This window comes from Pomacea canaliculata, linkage group LG2, assembly GCF_003073045.1.
Source record: "Pomacea canaliculata isolate SZHN2017 linkage group LG2, ASM307304v1, whole genome shotgun sequence".
Taxonomy (NCBI): domain Eukaryota; kingdom Metazoa; phylum Mollusca; class Gastropoda; order Architaenioglossa; family Ampullariidae; genus Pomacea; species Pomacea canaliculata.
This window is the reverse complement of record NC_037591.1, coordinates 22,028,044-22,048,520: the sequence shown is the minus strand read 5'-3', so window position 1 is coordinate 22,048,520 and position 20,477 is coordinate 22,028,044. Positions and strand designations below refer to the sequence as shown.

At 44.2% G+C, this 20,477-nt stretch overlaps 1 protein-coding gene across 3 annotated transcripts; it reads left to right on the top strand.

Annotated features, from left to right (window-relative positions):
- The first annotated feature begins 1,022 nt into the window (after positions 1-1,022).
- On the top strand, positions 1,023-20,354 carry LOC112557005 (filamin-B-like). Of its 3 annotated transcripts, none has more exons than XM_025226567.1 (6): positions 1,023-1,471; positions 4,374-4,452; positions 6,027-6,224; positions 16,257-16,483; positions 17,844-17,996; positions 20,057-20,354. In XM_025226567.1, exons 1-6 carry the CDS (start codon positions 1,415-1,417, stop codon positions 20,333-20,335), a joined length of 993 nt encoding a protein of 330 aa, XP_025082352.1. In that variant the 5' UTR covers positions 1,023-1,414; the 3' UTR covers positions 20,336-20,354. The 3 variants fall into 3 exon arrangements, with proteins under 3 accessions (XP_025082352.1, XP_025082354.1, XP_025082353.1); XM_025226569.1 differs by having other exon boundaries at positions 4,224-4,452; XM_025226568.1 differs by lacking the exon at positions 1,023-1,471 and adding an exon at positions 1,974-2,959.
- Positions 20,355-20,477: the final 123 nt, after the last annotated feature.

Here is a 20,477-nt window from a genome sequence, read left to right as displayed (position 1 = left end):
TGTGTGTGTAAAACAAAAACGACATAAACAGCAGTTAAGGGAACGATGACGATGAGTGTTGTTGCTGTGACGACGATGATGTGTTGTTGTGACGACGATGATGTGTTGTTGCTGTGACGACGATGATGTGTTGTTGTTGTGACGACGATGATGATGTTGTTGTTGTGACGACGACGATGATGTTGTTGTTGTGACGACGATGATGTGTTGTTGTTGTGACACCGATGACAATGCGGTGCTGTCGATGTTGTTATCTATGACTGCTGTATGATGGCGGCCTGGATGCAGCGCCCGCGTGCCTGGCCCATCACGTGACCGGCAGTCTGGCGCTGATCTGGCCACGCCCTGGTGTAGATGCCACATACACTGACGACTGTAATCTGTTGTCTCCGCTCACAAAGGGCTGTGGTCTGCAGACAAAAATAAAAACCACAAACAAACAAGTCATTGCAAGGCTTCATGGACGTTCTTTCACACTGTCTGCTGGTCTTGGAATATTCGTCCTCCATCAGTCACTCTATCAGTCGATGCGTCAGTTTGCCAGTCTTCCCGTTATCTCGAAATGAGGTCTGTCACCCACTATTCTTTGTGCATCAAGGAGCATTTACTTGATGTTTGAAAGGTCAGCTACAGTCGAACAACCCAATCCCACCCCTACCATCAAGTTATTAAAACAAAACTTCATTATAATTTTTTTCTCAACTTTTCCGCAACCCCTCCTGTCAAACAAAGACGAATAAAAGAATGGTTAAAACACTGGAAGCCAGTCACTCACACCTGTAAACAGCAAGTGTTTACACTTTCATGTTGACACGCACTCATTTTAATGTGCGAAGCTTGTTCTAATAAAGACAGAACACACGAACGCACTTACAGACTTTTTTACTTTCAGAACTTATTCTAACAGAAATATCACGAACAAACAAACAAACAAACAAACAAACAAACAAACAAACAGAAGTGGACTTTTATGTGCCAAAGCTCGCCCAAATCCATAATTAGATAGACTACGACAACAACAACAACGAGAGGCGGAGATCATGGCCCCCATCCTCTTCATCCTTAATCACGTGACAGCACACCGAGGTCGCACCCAGCACCTGGGGCCAGACGCCCACCCACCTGCGCCCTTCTGTCTGCATAATGGATGGAAGCGCACGGCGCCGAGACTTGAGAGCTGATCGCTCTCTGCGCATGCGTCCCCAGCGTGTTGCGTTTCCTCACACGGTCTCTGGTTTCCACGGGATACGAGGAGAGAGAGACCGGCGTCTTACGAACGAGAGAGGAAGCAAGCGTCCCGCCACACGTTACGCGAGTGCAGCGCGAGATGTCGACGTCACTAGCAGCAGCTAACGGTCACTAGGGCTCGCCGAGACTTAGTTCCGCTCGGCTCACCACGTCGGCGCCTGGTGGCATGTTAAAGACGGTGTGCACAGGGACCTGGTCAGTAGTGGGCAGGAGAGACAGACAGGTGGGTGGGACTGTCATTCATTGATTGTCGTGCTGCTGCTACTGCCTTCGCTACCCTGACTTACTTTGCCCACCCTCCATTGTTCTCGCTGCCCTACTTTGATTGCAACACTTGACTGAATCATCATCTGGTGTAGACGACTTTGTCTTTTGTATGTTTGTGTGCTTTGTGTTAATGATGCTTTGTCCCAGTTTATTCATTTTTCAAACTTTTTCTGTCAGTGCTGATTGTTTCCTGTCTACAGATGTCTCTACAGGTATTCCTGACCCTTCAACACGAGCGAGAGTGCAAGCGTGTTTGCACGTGCGTTTGAGAACGTGTATGATATGTTTATGTGCTAAGCTAAAACTACAAACAAAGCCTTTCGACAGAAGATTGTTTACTAACATCCATACAAGTGTTTGCAGCTGCAAGACCAGCGTTTCATTGATTGATGTGTGACAGGCAAGTCTAGTTCTTTTTAATTATGTTTGAGGTGTCCAGATGAGAGTGTTATCGATTGATATTGACAGACATGTCTGGATTTGTTGTTGTTGTTGTTCGAAGTGTCCAGATCACGGATTCATCGATTGACGTGTACCAAGCATGTCTGGGAGAGGAGGAAGGGGTTGTACAAAGTGTCCCAATCACGGCTTCATTGATTGACGTGTGACCAGCCTGTCTGTTGTCTTGTTGTTGTTGGTGTTTTACTCTAATGTCTAGACCATGGTATCATTGACTGACCTGTGACAGGCATGTCCTTTGTTGTTGTTGTTGTTGTTGTTGTTGCTGTTGTTGTTTGCTCTGTCATTCTTCTGACGGCATACTCATCCCCCCACCAAACACTCTCCATCATTTCATTATGCATTCAGACATGTTCAGACCTGCTCAGGGTACATGCAACAGCTCCCGACTTCAGACGCGTTCAGACCTGTTCAGTTCGCAGCCCAGCTTCCGCCGCCTTCCTGTCCAGCGAAGGCCACGTCATTGATTGCGCGGACACTGCGGCGGCCTGGGGAACGAGCGTGCAGGGCCTGCGTGCGCACGTGCACCGTTGTTGCGACAGCACGTCACGTGATGCAGCCAACATCGATTAACATACCTGTCGTTCACAAGCCACACTCGCTCGGGTGCGAACAGGTGATAGGTGTAGCATGCCTGTTAAGTACCACGCCTCGCTGCCAGCCGTCGGAGGAAGAAAACCGTTTTTTTTTTTTTTCAAAACCTTGAACGCCACCAGTTGCTTTTCCCTCCTGGAAACCTCACCTCCGGTCTTTTACCTGCGTTCAATACCTGGCGGCGTAATGGGATCATCTGAGAAAGGACGGGTAAATGGCGGTGTGCAAATAAAAAGTTGTAGGGTGGGGAGAGTAAACCGTAAGACTGTGCGATGATGTGAAGAGGCAGTTGATAGATTGATTGATGGACAAGTCAATGACATAAATAAGACACGGCATGGCAGGAGGAAGAAGCCGAGCTGAAAAGGGATATCAAGCATCACACAGAGAGGTATCAGTTCAGTTTTACAATACATAATTACTGAATTACAATTATAATTACTGAACTGCCTGTGGAAGCCCTACCATCTGTGCAGGGCAGGGGACTACTAGAGGGACTACCTGGTGTGGCGATGGGACACGATCTCAAACTTTACAAATCATAGAAGTGCAGCTATTCAACATTAAAAAAAAAATTCGCTCCTTGTCAGCAGCTGGTGAATGCACAAAGAAGAGCAGGTTCCTATTTCTGGACTCTACGAGTGGAGAACGTCCTTGCTGAAGGGGATTTGCTAAAAAAAAAGTAAATGAAAAGGGGAAAAATATGATCTATAGATGAAGAATGATAAAGCAATATCAGCAATAAAGAGACAGGATCGTTTGTAAGTATTCTTCTGATGTTTATCCGGGACATTAACACATAAACAGAATGAAAGAGGAAGTCCGTGTGGAGTGTACAGGCCAATACGAGATACTGCGTGCAAAAAGTCATCGAAAATAGTCTTACACGTGCATCTGGCATGCTGTGAACCCGGATGATCATATCTTCCAGAGGCTTCCAGTGGTTGTCTTGCCATGACATAGTCTGTACAACGGACACGATATTAGGTACCAACAACCAGCCAGCCAGCCAGCCAGCCAACCAACCCCAACCAACCAACTCAGCGATCACAGCTTCTGTTTTACCGGCCTCACCGGCGGTGTCTGGATTCAGATGGTGGAGATGTCTTGAAGGGACGTTTTCACCTCACCTCTTCATGACACCGTAGATGTCGTATAAAAAACTGTGCTGTTCGTAGACGTTATAAGTATGAGAAAAAAACGTAATTCGGCGCCATTACTGCGCAGTTGCTAGGTAACTGAATGTTTAAAAACAACTGATATCACACGTGTGTTAAAAAGCAGCTGATCGCAAATAACAGTGCATCCAGCGACCCACACACCCTTCTTTCATTCATCAATGCATGCATGTTCATCTGTCACCATACAGATGGGGAAACTTAAATCCGTAATTATCCTGGAGACAGACAGACAGACAGACAGACAGACAGACAGACAGACAGACAGACAGACAGACAGACAGACAGACAGACAGACAGACAGACAGACAGACAGATCGCAGTGAAAACATTCAAAGTTAAACGTGCACATCAACGTCCTCTTCAATATGCGCAAACATGTGAACATTTTTTAAACATCTCCAATATTCCCCACCCACACACCCCACACACACACCTAAAGTCACATTATTTCTACTTTTTATTTTGTTCTTTCAGCATATCAGAATGAAGGCTGCTTCTTTCAACCTCGGTGGATAGCTGCGACTGGTTAAGCCCGCTCTCCCTACCCTCCCCGCAAAATAGAGAAGTAAAGACGCATGCTTGTGGAAGACATGATGGCCGCTTTTTACATCATCTGTCTTGCAGCCCCATGACATCAGGCAGACGATGGCCAAGTACAGGAGGAGGCGAAACACGCTGCTGGCTTCCGGTTCAAATTTATCTGGTGAGCCAGAGTGTGATGGATAGCAAGAATGGCGTCAAGAAGGATTGACAGAATGAATGACAATAATGGTGCAGTCACGTGTATCGTCTCTTGTATGAGAGAGGGTGGTAGCAAGAGAGAGAGAGAAAGAGAGAGAACGATCTGATGTAAAAGTACATCTTGCTGGAGAGCAACGCCTATTTTTTTCAATAATAAAATATGAAAAGAAGCCTGCGGGTGCCCAACCCCATGGCATGTATGATTGCACTCAGTGCACCTAAAATGTCTCTACGTCACAAGCAGCAAGGAGCAGACTGTGTGTTGATTAATAAGTAAAGGAACAATTTTAAAAAAAAACCCACGAATTAAAAATAAGTAGAAACATTAAACTCATTCAGCTTCGTTCTCATGGCTATAAAATTCATTACTCTGGGAACCTACGCGATAAAATGAGTGTTTAACGCCTCTTGCACGATTTTTCTCTTCCGTTTAACAGTTTTCAATTACAAAGTGATTTTGTGCTAACTGAACAAGAGGCATATAAGCCAAAAGCTGACTCTACTATACTTTGAAATAAGACAATGGGCACCTGTAACATAAAATTAGCATTGTGCCCTGTGAGAGTCAATTTTCTCCTTTCTGCCTTGTTGACAAGTTAATGTCTCTGGATATTTGCTGATGTTTGTGTCTGAATGTGTGCTTTATGCATTTTTGTGTCTAAATGTATATTCTTTGTTTTTACTTGTGTACATCGCATTACGCCTGCTGTAATGTGGTGGTGGTGGTGGGAAATGCATTACAGAAATAATCTATTATTATCTCCCCTGTTCTTCATTGTGAGTACAAATATCGCTTCCATGCTTGAGACCACGGCACTGGTAATATCTCGACAAGTAAAGTGTATCATTCTCTACATTAGCACAAAAATCTACAGCGTTTTTTGTTTTTAGAATCCTCTTTCTTCCTTACTTTCGTTTTCACTGTCTGTACATTTTTCTTTCTTCTGTATTGATTATTCGCATTGTTCTGTCTCCATACTGCAAACTTCTATTTTTCCGTTGTTTTTTTTTTTGTTTGTTTTGTTTTTTGTTTTGTGTTTTGTTTTGTGTTTTGTTTGTTTGTTTGTCACACCGTACTTTTCACTGATCTGCTATCGAGATACGAGTATCCCTAGACTGTAAGGACCATGCCAGATAGAGGTATTACGTCCCTTTCGACATCTCTAGCAAAGTTGATGAAGTTACTTTTGTTAACATCCGGTCCATGCGGTTGCTTCTGTTATGAGCGCGGAGAGTGCGAAACTATGACTTCACTGAAATGGAATTTTGCCTTCCATGTGAATCGTGATCTGTGTCACAACTTCCAAGAAAATCTGTTAAAAAACCCAACTAATTTGTACATGACCCTCGTAATAATAATAATAATAATAATAATAATTTGCAAAATTTGTAAAGCGCATAATCACACACCTAAGCAGCATGTATCTGTATTTCATTTGTATCTGCATCTTTTACACATTTTAAAATAGTATGTCTTGTTGTAAGTGACCCGGCCGGTCTTTCCTCATCTTCACATTAAACGTGCTTTGTATGCAGATGTTCCGCTGATAGAAATATGGTTTGCTATCATCGGCGCCATCTGGTGGTTGGGCGCTGCTCTGTGGAAGCTCTGGCAGCTCAACCCTTTCTCCCTCATCATCGAACGACAGCGTCGCCTGTATTACCATGACAACCGCGGAGCGCTGACCATTCGCCCCCCGTGGACCGAGCGGCTGGCGGACATGTTTCGGTCAGGTAGGTGGACACTCTGGTCAGCTGCCTTTCACGTGCATCCACACTGGATAGGTTAACCCAGCTGGGTAAGAGTGCTTTTAGGAACAACCCGGGTGGTTGGACAATCTGATCATCGGTGGCTTGACACAGGGGCGCCTGCTGCTCCACAAATGGGGGACATTTTGAGTCGCAGGCCTTTGATGACATCTGGAAGTGTGTGACATCTTTCTCATCTTTAGTCTTTTAAAAAATGTCGTCCCCTGACCTTTTTACTGAAGGTCGCTTGTTGAATGGGTGGGGTGGGGGCTGAGGTGTAAGAAATCACGCTTTTTTCAGAGCCACCCTCTTGTGAGAGTGAGGAACTGGTATCTGAATGCTGAATCAGCAACTTTCATCACTGGAGGGGGACTGTGCCCCAAACAAAATCTGAACTTAACGATGCCCTATTTCGCTGAATTTGTGAAAATGTTTTTTTTAAAGAAAAAAATCGTGATATCACGTGACTGGACTCTACCTACTCCAATCAAAAAGCTATAACAAAGAAAGTAAGAGACTGATTGAAAGATTGATTCTTTATTGCTACACGAGCTTAGCAATGGTGTGAGCATCTGTCAGCATCAGAGTATTTAAATAGAATCCAGTGAAAACCACACATATATGACAAAATATAAAAATGAAGTTTGAAAAGAAAAAATTTTCAAGGCTAATGGCCAGCAAAACAAAACTAAGCAATTCATACCAATCTTAACCCACCTCACACACACACACACGCGCGCGCGCGAGAGAGAGAGAGAAAGCAAAATTTAAGAATCGAGAACTTTCCATGACATTTAGCTCAGTGCCATTTTGACTTTGGTATGGCAGACTTGGGTAACATGACACTTGAGCTGTGTGGTGGAGCTGCTAGAGAAATGAAGTCAATCGAAAAGACGCATCGAGGAGAGAAAAACCGCGGCGTTCTCTTTAGGACTCGGGCGTCAGCTTTCGATTAGTACTCGACACGTGACTTCCCCTTCACATTGTGACGATGCAGCGGCAAATGGCGAGGTCACCAGATAATCACGTGACCGGAACACAAACATGTTTTGCCAACTAGTCATCTGTCATGTATCAGTCCCTCCTCTTTTTTTTTTAATACCTTTCCTCAGTCTTTGTTCTCCCGCAATCACACAGCTTGATCATAAGATTAAATACTCCATTTTCCCAAACTACTAGCAAGCACATGCAGCTGCAGTCTATATAATCTTACTGGTGCCATAAACACATCTTGAGTAGGGTGGAGGTGAGTACGAGTAAAACTACAGTACTTAGCATACCAACAGTAAAGAAACAGCGGTTGCCTTGTCTAAGGTAGATAACTCCCTTTTACACCAACATGTGGGTGGGAGCGGTAGTCTTCCCTTAACTCTGCCAGCCGCTGCGCAGTTGTGTCAACATTTCTTCATTGTACAAGAAGCTGTTCAAGAAGCAGCAGCTCTAGTAGTGGTGGATGGAAGCAGCAGCTGTAGTAGTGGTGGATGAAGAAGTAGCGGTAGTAGTGGTGGAGGGAAGCAGTAGCTGTAGAAGTAGAAGTAAGAACTATTGGCGTAGCAGTAGTACTAGTAGACAGCTGAAGGAAGATGAGAATATATTTACCAGATGATTTTGCACGAGGAACATGGTTCCGTCTTTCTTGACAGTCACTAAGCTTGCATTGCATAGAGAATGAAGGAATCTCATTTAACATTCAGTTTCGACTCATGCCATAAGCGGAGTTCAGATAGGCTACTGCTTATAGGGCGCCAAGAGGAGAATTTGTATTATTCTCTAGTTTAATAATTCATTCTATGATTATAGCATGCATCCTACAGCAATACAATTCATTCTATTATCGAAAGCAGTCTGTGCAATTCATTCTATAATTGATGGGCAGTTTTAGCAGTAGTAGCAGAAAAATGCAACTTTAATAGTATTATAAGCAGCTTTATTAACAGAAATAGAGATAGCAGAAGCCGCGTTGGTTATAGAAATAACAGCTTTAGCAGTAGTTTTAGAGGAATGCTGTCAGCAGCAGTAGAAGAAGCAGTTAGTAACAGAAATAGGAGCTGCATCTGTAGCTCTGTTAGCAGCAAATGTTCAAATGACAGTCGGCGGAAATAACAGTCAGCAGTCGATGGACCCGCCTTAGCTGTGGACTGGTTCTGTTTAGAGGAGGACTGCAAGCCAAGCAACTTCTGTCACAAGAAAACAAGAAATGGATTGAAGAATGGGAGAATAGGTGAAGAAATCACAGATTGTATGCATGCTTGCTGCCAGTCTCTCCCCTCTCTAGAAACGTCAGTGGACATTGAAATGTTTAGTATACAACATCCCAGAAGACTTGCAGTGGGCTTAAAAAATTATACCTTTAAACCGATCTGAATATTGTCCCACGTTCTTACTGTCTTTAGGGAATGAGATGTCTCGGGGCCGGCTGTTTGTGAAAGTTGTGCCCATTTCCTCTGCTTCTCTGCCTTACCTGCTCAGACCCCTGTAGGGAGCCAGGTACCCATTTCACCGCTGGGTCGAGTTGGGAGGTGTGGTGGGGTGAGGGTGTATCTAACCGACTAGAGTCTGCTCCTCTAGTGTTCGGACGCTGTCGCCTTAACCATTTCTGCTTCCCTAGTCTGAAGGCTACAAAATTAATATTTTTTTCACGTGGATCCATCTATCCAGTAAGACAGTGCTCTACACTTGCCCATCGATAAGAGTCTTCTGAAGTAGTCATCACCTAGCAGCCTGTGACCTCGAGTCAAACCGCAGACTAGTGATGACTAATCACACTTTTCCATGAATATAGGTTAGCGCTGGTTGATCATCGATGTGTCATCGTACTATATCGCTAGCAGTCATCCATGTTAGTTTTCAAAACCGCTTGTATGTGGACCTGTCCCTCTGTACAAATGCGCTGCCTGTAATTCTTAAAAAAAAAAAAAAACCTAGCTCATAAATCATGCCAAGGTAGTCTGACAAAAATAAAAAGCTCTTGTGAATGAGAAGCAAGAATAAGTAAAATGCTTTTCTCAGTCACGTTATTGACTGGTCTGTGCAAATATGTTCTATATTTGGCTTCTCGTGTCGTGGAACAGGAGTTTAAAAAAAAAACAAACAACCGGTGAGACTTCTTGCAGGTCACGTACAGCAACGTCACAGCGCCAAGACAACGTGCGGTTGCTGCAAGTCACCGGTAGAAATATTGCTAAACATTCAAGTCGCCTGTAAAAATATTCTTAATTGCAACTTGTCAGTAGAAATATTTTTCAAGAAATTCTGCTAAACTGATTGGCAAGTAGAGACAAAGTAAAGTGTGTGTGTGTGTCTTCTGAATTTATGAATGCGATATATAGAAAGTACATAACCCGATTCAAGATGTATACTTCACAAAGATGCAAGTTATGTGGAAATCTCTTATAAAAATAAACAACTAATGAGTCCGATGTTAAAATATGGAGCCGTGGACTGGTAACCCCGAACATCTGAAAGCGGATCGAAGTGCCACAGACACGTGACAGTTGGTAAATCCAGACATCAGGGCACCACGCAAGACCTTTTGAAAAAAAAAAAGACATGTAAATGGAAGCAGACGACAGGAGACGATGTTGGCGACACACGCGAAGAAGAAGTGAGTCACCACGCGCGACACGCGGAAGGTCTGCGAGTCTCAAGCTCCGGCATTTGAACGGCGGGGCAGCTGACGGTGGGCCGCGGCGATGTCTTGGCAGAAGATGCAGCAGATGTGGGCATATGTCGTCACTCCGAGCAGACGAAAAAACAAACAAAGGCTCAAGCCTTTACAGCGCGTGGGCACCCGGGGTAAGCTTCTGCTTACATGTAGTGTCTGCTTCACGGGTATCGTTATGTTTCGTTTCTGAAACTGTTTACGTGCCGTAATTGTAACGACGGACAAGTGTGGCATTGGGGAAGGGGGGGGGGAAGGATCCCTGTACAAAAAAAGCATGTTGATGATTCTTTCCCATCGTATTTTAACTCATCGGATTTGTACTAAATTTTTCTCTCTAGATGTCAGCGGTCGGCGAATTTTCCTTCTTTAATTAGGCGACATCAGCTGCAGCTGTTATCATTGTCTTGGTCAAACCGAGTCAGGAATATGAGCTCAAACTGCTAACAAGCAGAGCAGTGGTTCAAATGTCTTTATCTTGCGAACATGAATAAAATTGTGATTTATTAAAATAGAAAAAAAAAAAATTCAAGCTACTCGACAATCGTGCTCTCAGATTTGCCTTTCAGAGACAAATGAGAGAAAACGTAGGGTGGTTGTAGTTAGAGCAGGGTACCTGTGATAAGCCACAGTCATGTTGTGGCAACAGGCTGCTACAGCTTGACACTGTCTCAGGTTGTATATCCCCGACAGTTTCCACCCGGTCAGTTTATCCACGGACGTGTATAGGTGGATTGCTGTCTGTCTGCCGAAACCAACGCTTAGCTTCTTGTGAAGTTCTCCGCTGTTAGTCTCGGCGAGCCTAAACAATGAATGTGACTAAACCGGAAGCTTTGTACAAACCTGTCTCGTTTTAGTAGTTAACTGAAAAAAAAAAAAATCGTCTGCCAGCAGTCCAGTAATACAAATTCGTGGTTTATCTGAGATGATGGTACTGCGTCCCCTTCATTGACAGGCCGCCGTCACCTGATTTCACCATCGCTGGTGTACAGGCCATTGTCACCAGTATCACCATTGTTGGTGACTGCTTCTTTTCGTGTCCCTGTCAGCATCAGAATCCGTGGCGACTAGGTGGTGGTTTTTCCTGAGTAGCTCGTAGGAACGTGCAGTTTTGCTGGCCAAGTTGATGCAAGGGGAACAACCATTGGAGTCTATCGATTGAAATAGCCTTTGCGGAGTTATGTCCCTTACATTGATTTCCATCGTTTCCTGGAGAGTAAAGATCCAGTTGATGGTTAAAGAAATAATGGATGAAGGCGAGAGGAACAAAGTTTATGCTTCTCGAAATGGTACTGTCATCCCCACAGACCCTTTTGCATCAGCAATTAAAGCAGATTTTCTAAACTTTGAAATTATTTGAAATAAAACCATTCTCATAAAATAGTAAAAAAATTGGCTATCATACTAATATTGTGTACCCAAGTCCTGAAGTAGAGAAGTTGGGTAGTTTGTGAACTTGTAACAACAACATACCCCATGGTACACGAAGTAAGGGCTGTGAACTAGGAGCGGGGTGCCAGGAGAGGGTTGACAACAAGAACACGTCGCTAGAACTCAAACATCCAAAATATCGCTCAGACTGTCCAAAATGCATTTTATGGCATAGACTTGTACTATTTTTTCTCTCTGTTTTTATCCTGCGTCTTTCAATCTTTTTTGATTAACTGGTTGATTTACTACAGTAACCATGGCTGTCTCGTTATTTTATTCATTATCTTGAAGACCTCCGCAATTTTTTGGTCTTGCAACTTTTCCAAGTAAAAACCATTTTAACGGTTGTTTGAGCGGTGTTTTATCTTCACCTTCAACTTCAAGCTCATTAAAATAAGGTTGTGGTCGCTGCCTTGCTGATGCTGGATTTTAAAAAAAATCCATAGCAGGAGGAGGAAGTCAATATGGTTGTGAACGAAATAATCTGGCAAATACGCAGGTTGCTGTCCTGGATTCCTTGTGGGAATGGAGGGCATTGCCCATGGTGGGTCACTGACTGCAACTTTAGGACTTAGGTCACTGCCGATGGTTTCGCCTCAGCCAGATTTCCCAGTCCATTATTGGAATGCTTCTGGTCTGATCTTAGAAAGTTCTTCCTCTGTGCTGTGTTTATGACCTTCTCACAATGTTTGCAGAACTCCTTCACTCTGTCGTCTTCGTGCGTGGAAGTCGAAGCGTAAACTTGGTCAAGAGTGACACTTGGAGATCTGGTAGAAATATAAATAAAAAATCAGTCTGCTGGAAATGGGTATACAACTTCTGATCAGTTCTCTACGTACGATGAAACCCATGCCGTGCTCGTGTCTAGTTTCCTCCCCAGCCTGTGAGCTCCGTTGTCATCTGATCCTTGCCAGTCCCACATATCTCCTCCTGGTATCTTTCCAGACGAGAAGTCTTTTCTCTCAAATTTATTGGTGGTTTGGTTACAGTATACCACTTTTCTTCTTTGGGCTTGCTGATGGGGCACATCCTCTGATATATCAAATGGCTATTCCTGCTATCCTGCTAGTCTGTTTTCTATAACACAAGCCAGAGATGGGTGCTTCAACTGGCCCACCCTGTACTTTTAACGTGATTCATAAAACTAGTTCAGTATGCCCCCGTTCTGAATAACCAATTTCAAGTTTAGAAGGTACGAAAATGTATTAACACTTTTGTTTGAAGATAAAAAATATTATAGAATTTGTAAATTTCATTTAAAGTTTACTATATGACAAAAAATCGGACAGAGCTAGGAAGAGAGGGAGAGAAAAAAATATGAAGAAAGAAAAGTTAAATGAGTTTCGACGACAATGATATATCATAACACATGGACCTCAAAACTCAGCTCTTAACATCTCATCTGCTGATGTTTTGTGACTGCGTCCACTTGACTCGATATATCCCCAGTACGCATAAGCACGTTAAAAAAAAAAAGTAAAAACCCAAGTGCTAATCTAGATTGTCGATACAGCAATGGGCGAGGCTCCTTACCGAATATTTAAGGACATAGTATTTTTGCATGAGATAAATGTCAGGTGGGTCTGCGACACCGGTAGCATCTGCAACACAGCCGGCGAGTCATCGTCACCCATCAGGATATTGACTGGCAGAGACATCTGCCGGAGCTGACCTAGAGCACACCTTTCATCAGGTCTCACAGAGCTAGAGTTAGGGTAAGGGTGCCCCGGCAAAGGTTTTTCTTTTTTTTTTTTTTTTTTTTTTTTTTTGTATCCATGCTTCCTTTTTTTCCCCTCTTTGAGACAGATTGGATCGTTGAAACTGTTGTCCTGATGTTATATGTGCTGAGAGAGAGAGAGAAATCGGTGACAGTGAAGAGTTAAAGTTTGAATCCTTCACACAAGACCAAAGGATACATACATAGATAAATAATTTCACACTGAATACATGACAAACTTTTTACACAAGACCAATGGATAGAAAGATACACGAATATGCACGAACACAGATCGAACAGATAGGCAATCGTGATTAGAGACTGACAGCTTAGCGTCACAAAGTGCGTGTGTTAGTGTATTAGTGTACTCCATGCAGCCAGCACGTGAGCCGCCGAGCTCGGTACGTCGATGTCGTGACGCGGGACTCGAGGTTGCAAGCCTCTTAGCGTGTGACGTCACGGCCGCCCAGCACTAAGCTGAAGACACTGTCACCTGACACGCATGCACGATCGACAGGGTGGTACGTGCCTGTGCTCACCCGTCGCCGCACACAGGCCCTGCACGTGCACCCGGCCACTCGTCTCGCTGTCCGACAGGCTGACCCATCGCGTGGGCTGAACGGAGAAGATGACGCACCTGTTTCTCTACTCAGGTGTGTACACTGTGCTGCTACCTGTAATCAGCGTTAGACCGTATGAACAATGGCTATTTATTCTCTCCCAGCATTGGTATGCTCGAGTATTGTATGTGCATGTGTATTTGTACAAGAGAGAGAGAGGCCTAAAGAGATTATTATTTTTCTGCATGATTTATTAGGCATTTGGAATTCATTTTTTTCCACTGGAGGACGATGATATTATCTTTTTTTGTTTTTGTTAGAGATTTAAACTGTTGCAAACTCGTGTGTTTTTAAGAGAGTGGAAATTGAAACTGTTAATAATCTTACATTAATGGGTCAAAAAATGTCGATTCAGCGTTTTTATTTCGGCGTGAACGTAAGATGGATTTTCTGCTGCAGCAGATGACTGCTCATACCAATACCTTAGCCATGTCTTTCTCAAATCCATTATTTTCCTAGTATGCCTGAAAAGCATGTTAAAATTCTGTCAAAGTTTGTTAATACCTAGACTCGTGTTGTATCAGGGCCCGAGCTCGTATTTGTGTGCTCGAGGATTTGTCTGGCATCAGTGTGATGTCATTCGTCTGCATTCATTATTTGTGTTGTGCCAGGGAGGGGTTAGTCGTTATCACACTTTGTGTGAGTTTCGTGGTGCACACGGTTTGTGCAGGTAGCAACCAGTTTATTTTCAACCGGTAGGATGGATTTAGTAGACTGATCGGCAAACTGGGGTCACGTGATCCCACAACGCTCGACGGTGGCACGTTCACTTCCATTTGCACATACGCTGGTGCTGATCCGACAAGTCGATAGAATTCTTCACGTACACACATATTTCCTTTCCCGGAATTTGTTTTCTATAAAGTTGTTCGCCTGTTTATCTTCTCGTAGAGTTTCATATTACTTTTTTTTGTGCCAGAGATGTGTCTGAAGAAGATCACCCATCATTGCTATTTTCCCGTCTGTCGATCTGAGTTTTGCGTCCACTTTAATCAGCACACTCACAAACTTACACACACAGTAGTTTTATGTCACGAGCACCGGTGTATATGAAGTGAACTAACGTGTGAGTGGGTGAGAGTCATTCTCTGACAATCAAAGACAAAACTGTGACATTGGCGATATGAAGACTTAGCAAAGAACAACTCAAGGGTAAAGGCTGCGGATCACGTGTACGGACGTCAGGTGCTGTGAATTAAGTGTGTAAGAAACAGTGTAACCTGCTGACGCTGCAACCCTAGTGCATCCCGCAGTTTTTATCGAACACCGAGCGACAGCACATCGACAGTAGGAACCAATACCTGCGCTGTGTACAGTGCTGCGACGTCTCCGCTAGAATAACTTCATACTTCCGGTCCGCACCCATCAACCCTCCCCCCCGTCTACTTCCCCAACACCCTTCATTCGTATCCTCACCCATCCCTCATCCCTTCTTGGAAGAGCGCGTGCTGAATGAAGCTCATCATCACCCTTATCGACATAAAGATTGTTTCGCAGTGCTCCATCGCTCGTCCTGGGGCCAGATGCACGGCACTAGCTATAGGGCCAAGCAGACAACTAAGTTGAGCATAAATTCCATGCACTTAACTGCCACCCAGCTATTGCCTAGTAACAGGTCTGTGTACACTGATCGGCGTGCGTGCCTCCTTGAGCAGGACCCTAGACGGTGCTGTGTTTGCAGAGCGCGTGGTCTGCCGATGACCTAACCCTGATTCCAGACGTAGTAGAGTAGTAGAGGTAAAGGTGTGTGTGTGAGAGAGAGAGAAATCCCATGTTCTGGTTCCCGAGGTGAAAATCCCATTTTTTGTCGTCACCTGCCATCCACGTGCATGTAGATGCTGGTCTGAGCAATGGCAACGTGATGGCACTGTCAGTTCTCGGCTGTTTTTGCGAAATTGAGCGAGGGAGCTATAGTTGCGATCAGCCGAATGGGATGGGGACCATTTGTGACTTGTGATCACATGGTCTTCTCTGCTTGAGATTGTAATACCCTTAAACAACAATAAAAAAATACTGGCTGTTTAACTTATTGCGGACTGCGAAAAAACAATGTTGAAATCAGGTTGTGTGAATAAGTCTGTGCAGTGAGGCGAGAGGGGAAGAGGGGGGTCGGGCGAGCGGCGTTGAGTGTTTAAACGCGCTTTTCGCAGAATGCCAGATCTGACTTGATGAAAATTGCAAAACCCGTAAAATACTTTGCCATCATCGAACGGCTTTTACCTAACAAAAAGCTTTGTAGTAAGACTTATCAATAGATCAGGAGTGGAGCTGTTCACTTTGTAATTGAATATTAAACAGCCTTTTTTTTTTGAGAAACATGTTGTGGAGAACAAAATACATTTCGAAAACAACGCACTTTCATTTGCTTCTCTATAGCGACTCGTGATTATTGCAAAAAATCTCCAAGGTGTGGTGATCCTGTGGAATAGCAGATAAAACAAATAAGAGAATGTGTTTAATTTGAGTTTTTTTAAAAAAGAAACAGCGACACTCAGTCCAAAACTTCAGCTATTTAAAGATTGAGCTTCCTTGCACCTTGTGACGTAACGACATGGGGAGACAATACAAACTTTCTTTGTCCTCTCTAGATGAGACCCGCAAGGCCAAGCTGTTGGCCTGGGTGCAGGACATGGTTCCCAGGATGCCTGTCGACGACTTCATGTCCTCCTGGCATGATGGCGTCGTGCTGTGCTGCCTCCTGGAGGAAGTCTGTCCAGGCTTGTGTCCTCGCCCGGAGCTACTCAAGCCTCATCACCGAGTGAACAACTGTCGCCTGGGCATCAAGCTTGCACAGAAGTATCTACGGTTGCCAAAAGTAAGAGCCAGCCAGTGCGCATGAGTACAGGAAATCACTCATGTCTATACACTCACTCTGGCACGCAAGCACGCACACATACATTCAGACTGACAGTGGTAACGTTGATCCTGTACGCATTCACAATTCAGGTACACACGTGTGTGTGTGAGAGAGAGAGACAGAGATAAAGGAAGTCACGAAGACTGATAATGTACATATATACAAACATATACGAACATTTCATGCTGTACACGGCTTGTCTTGAACACTCACCTGTGTACAGCGATCTGCCAATCTTGTCTTTACCGATGAAGATCGATGGTCGAGCTTTGTCGAGAAGTGAGGACACTGTCCAGCTGAAGATAACCCCCGCCCTCAACATAATCGATGATATTCCTGTTGGCCACCACTCGTGTGATGAGACTCAACTCCATCAGTGGGCCTGTCACGTTCATAATGATTTTTCTTGTCGCGGGACGTTTTCGTGTTGAATGGAAGTGGCGGTGGCTGTGAGCTTTGCCTGCAGTGATGTGAGACAACAACTCCAGTGGCACACTCAGGTGTGCGCTTGTTGTCTCACCTCCACCGCCATCAACACAACCACTACAGCTGCATCCTCGCCTCGCTCTTATCGTCACTCGTTGTTTTCGTCCTCTTTGACTGTTAGCACCTGTACACATGGCAAGCTGTCCTCCCTACAATGCTTTTTGTGATGTCCTTTTCTCGGTGATTGACCCTGTGACAGGATACTGCCGTCAGGATCCTTTGAATGACATAAACACACTGCAATGATCCGCGGTTTAGTAATGACTAATGACAGTTCTTGATACAAGATGTCGCGGTATTCAGGTCTCTGTTTCTCAATTCCGCGTTCAGACGTTGAAAGTTTGAGACGACCATGATGGTGTCAGTTTCCCTCTCTCATATTATAATCGTGATGTCAGTTTCCTCTCTCACATTATAATCGTGATGTCAGTTTCCTCCTCTCATATTATGATCGTGATGTCAGTTTCCTCTGTCACGTGATGCTCGTATCTCCACCTGCTCAGTTCATATGCTGGAGATGACGATCACAGTGTGGGTTTCTTCCTTTAAGAAGCCCATCACGTGTCAGTTTTTTTTTTTTTCAAGCGACGATGCCAGTGTCAGCTTCTCCACAGGTGTTGGGATGCAAGTGCAGATGACAACCACAGCATCAGTTTCTTGCCGTTCATCAGGTCCCCACGCTGGCAGTTCCTACACACGATGTGACCCCTACATTGCAGGACAGGGTGCTTTGTTGTGATAAAGCCTTAATTAGTTGCTAGCTGGACATTAAAAATTCCATTTTTTTCACTCGATGCTGACTGTCAGTTTGAGGAGTGGGTTGCGCTTGCAGATGATGATCACGGCGGAGGAGATGGCCATCGCGGACAAGGACACGGAGCTGAAGATCATTCATCTCGTGCAGCTCATCAAGTGGAAGTACCAGCGCGGCCCCGCCTCTCTGCCACCTTCGCCTATGTCTCAGTCACGGCCACCATCTCCCAAGGTGAGAACATCTACACGCGAGTCACACTCCCCACTTGTCCAGACATCCTTGCTGTCATTGTCGCCATTGTTGTTGTGCTACTGGAGGCGTTGTTGCGCTAAGTTCAGTTTCTGTTGATGTCAGTAGTTATCGTTAACATAAACATTAACAGTGATAAAGGTTTCTTTTGCTGCTTTAAGATACCCGAGGTGCGGGGGGGAAGAGGGGATAGATCTAGAGAGAGAGGAGCAACTGAGGGGTGAACAAATGGACTGGAATAAAAGCAAAATTGAACACGGTCTGGAACATGGGACAGTAGAGCTTTATTATGCCAAAAAAAAAAAAAAAAAAGAGCAAACATTATTTTTTCCCCTCCCCCAACTCCCCAGCAGGGAAAAATAAGAAAAAGCAAAAACAAAAAAAACAAAACAAAACAAAAAAACAAAAAAAAAAAAAAAAAAAAAAAAAAAAAACAAAAACAAAACAAAAAAAAAAACCACAAAAAAACAAACAAAAAAAAAAGCAACCTAGCAAGTGCATTGCTACCTGCTCGGCCGATAAGAAGATCGTCGCCGTCCCCCACCAGCAAAGTTCAAGGGTCATCGAGACAGGTAAGCCGTGGTGTGACCAGTCTCCGAGCACTGCACGTCACTGCTGGCGCCATCCATTTTTAAACACCTGCTGCCCTTCTTGTCGCCGAGACTAACCGACTAAAATAACAAAGAAAGGAAAGACAAGATCGATGAGCTCATCACGAAGTAACATAAATGCATTCGCTGTCGCTCGAAGCTGCAATTTGCCGCGTGCTGCCTGCCGAGACTGGGCTGGGTGGGTCTGTCAGACCGGCCTGACGATCGGCCCTTCGCAAACATCAGTCGGGAAACTGCTGCTGTGTCCTGCGGCCAGAACTCTCGGTTAGTCACCTGTCCCCGTGTAGCACCTTTCCAGCCTCCAGGTAAGACAGTAAGACTTCTGTCTGGAGCCCCTCGCAACCCAGTGGCTGTTCGTGGAGGTACGAACGGCACAAAAACATCACTCAGCATCTCATAAAAAGGACAGCAAGTATCTGTCCAGTCTGGCATTCAGCTGTGAACTCAGACTAGTAGTCCTGCAGCCAGATACATAGACAGACACAACAAAGTAGGAGCCCAGGTCTCATTGCCTACAGTCTGGGTGCACACAACAAGATTTCGGGAGAGAGGTCTTTAAAAGTTTTTAATAAAAAAAAATGCCTGTATCTATGTCCTGTATCTTTGTGTCTCTCCCTTTTTTCCCGTCTGACAGTCTTTGTTTCGTCCTCACACCTTTTCCTCTAGATTATTTGTAATATCAGGCATTATCAAGACACGACAAATTGACGAAAGGAAAGTTTAGCTTCACTTGTACACACATGTCTGGATGTATAATAATATATATATACAATTATAATGTATAATAAGATAACTTTCACAGTTTCACCTTACATTCTGTCTCTATGATACCCTTTTGTCGGGAGGGAGTGGGAGTTGATTAATTTCTTGAAGCATTCTTGTCGAATCTATCATCAGACTCACAAAATTTCACCACTATATAAATATATGGCCACAGCATAAAAAGTCAGATACTATTTATAGCAAAAATTTCCTCAACGTCTTTAAATATTTGCATTTTACTCAAAGTCGATTATGTTGGACAATTGACCGGATACACATTGACATAAAGACCTCAACCGTCTTTTCTGACACGTGTACTCGACAAACAAAACCGGGGAACAGACTCGGTGGAAATATTTCCGTGTCTTTATTATTATTATTATTATTATTATTATTATTATTATTATTATTATTATTATTATTATTATTATTATACCGATGAAGCAAAAGCTTAGTCCGACAGTCATCTTCATCAAAATTCTTAGCATCTTGGTTTTCCAATTTTGCACTTCAGTAGAAAGCAATAAAAGTGCATAACAGTCTAACAAACAAACAAACAAACAAACAAACAAACAAATAAAAAAAGGTTCAAAACGGAAAGTACAGAGAAAAAAAAAAGAAAAAGGAAAAAAAAAAGGAAGGGAGCTCAGTTTAGTATTCTCTTCCTAGGTGTCTCTCGCTATCAAAGTAGTTGCCAGAGGAACAGGTCTGAAAGCAGGAATTGTCGGACGGCGAGCCAAGTTCAACATCTTCTCGGATTCCGCCTCTTATCTCGACCTTCACATCGAGATTCAAGGCCCGAACAACGAGGTCAACAGCGAGCGAATCGTCAGCATCCCGCACGGCATCAACAAGAAGGATGCGCGCGCAGCTGCTGGATATCCGGGCGGCAGCGATGAAGATGGACGCGCCAAGCTCATCGAAGACGACGTGGGCAACATGTTCTGAGACAGAAAAGCATCGACGAGGACATTCACCAGAACGTCATCCCTTTCGACTACCAGTGCGTGGGCGAGGGGCGGTTCCTCGTTACCTACATCCCTCGAAGCTCGGGCCCGCACTTCATCTCCATCAAGTCCCAGGATGTGGA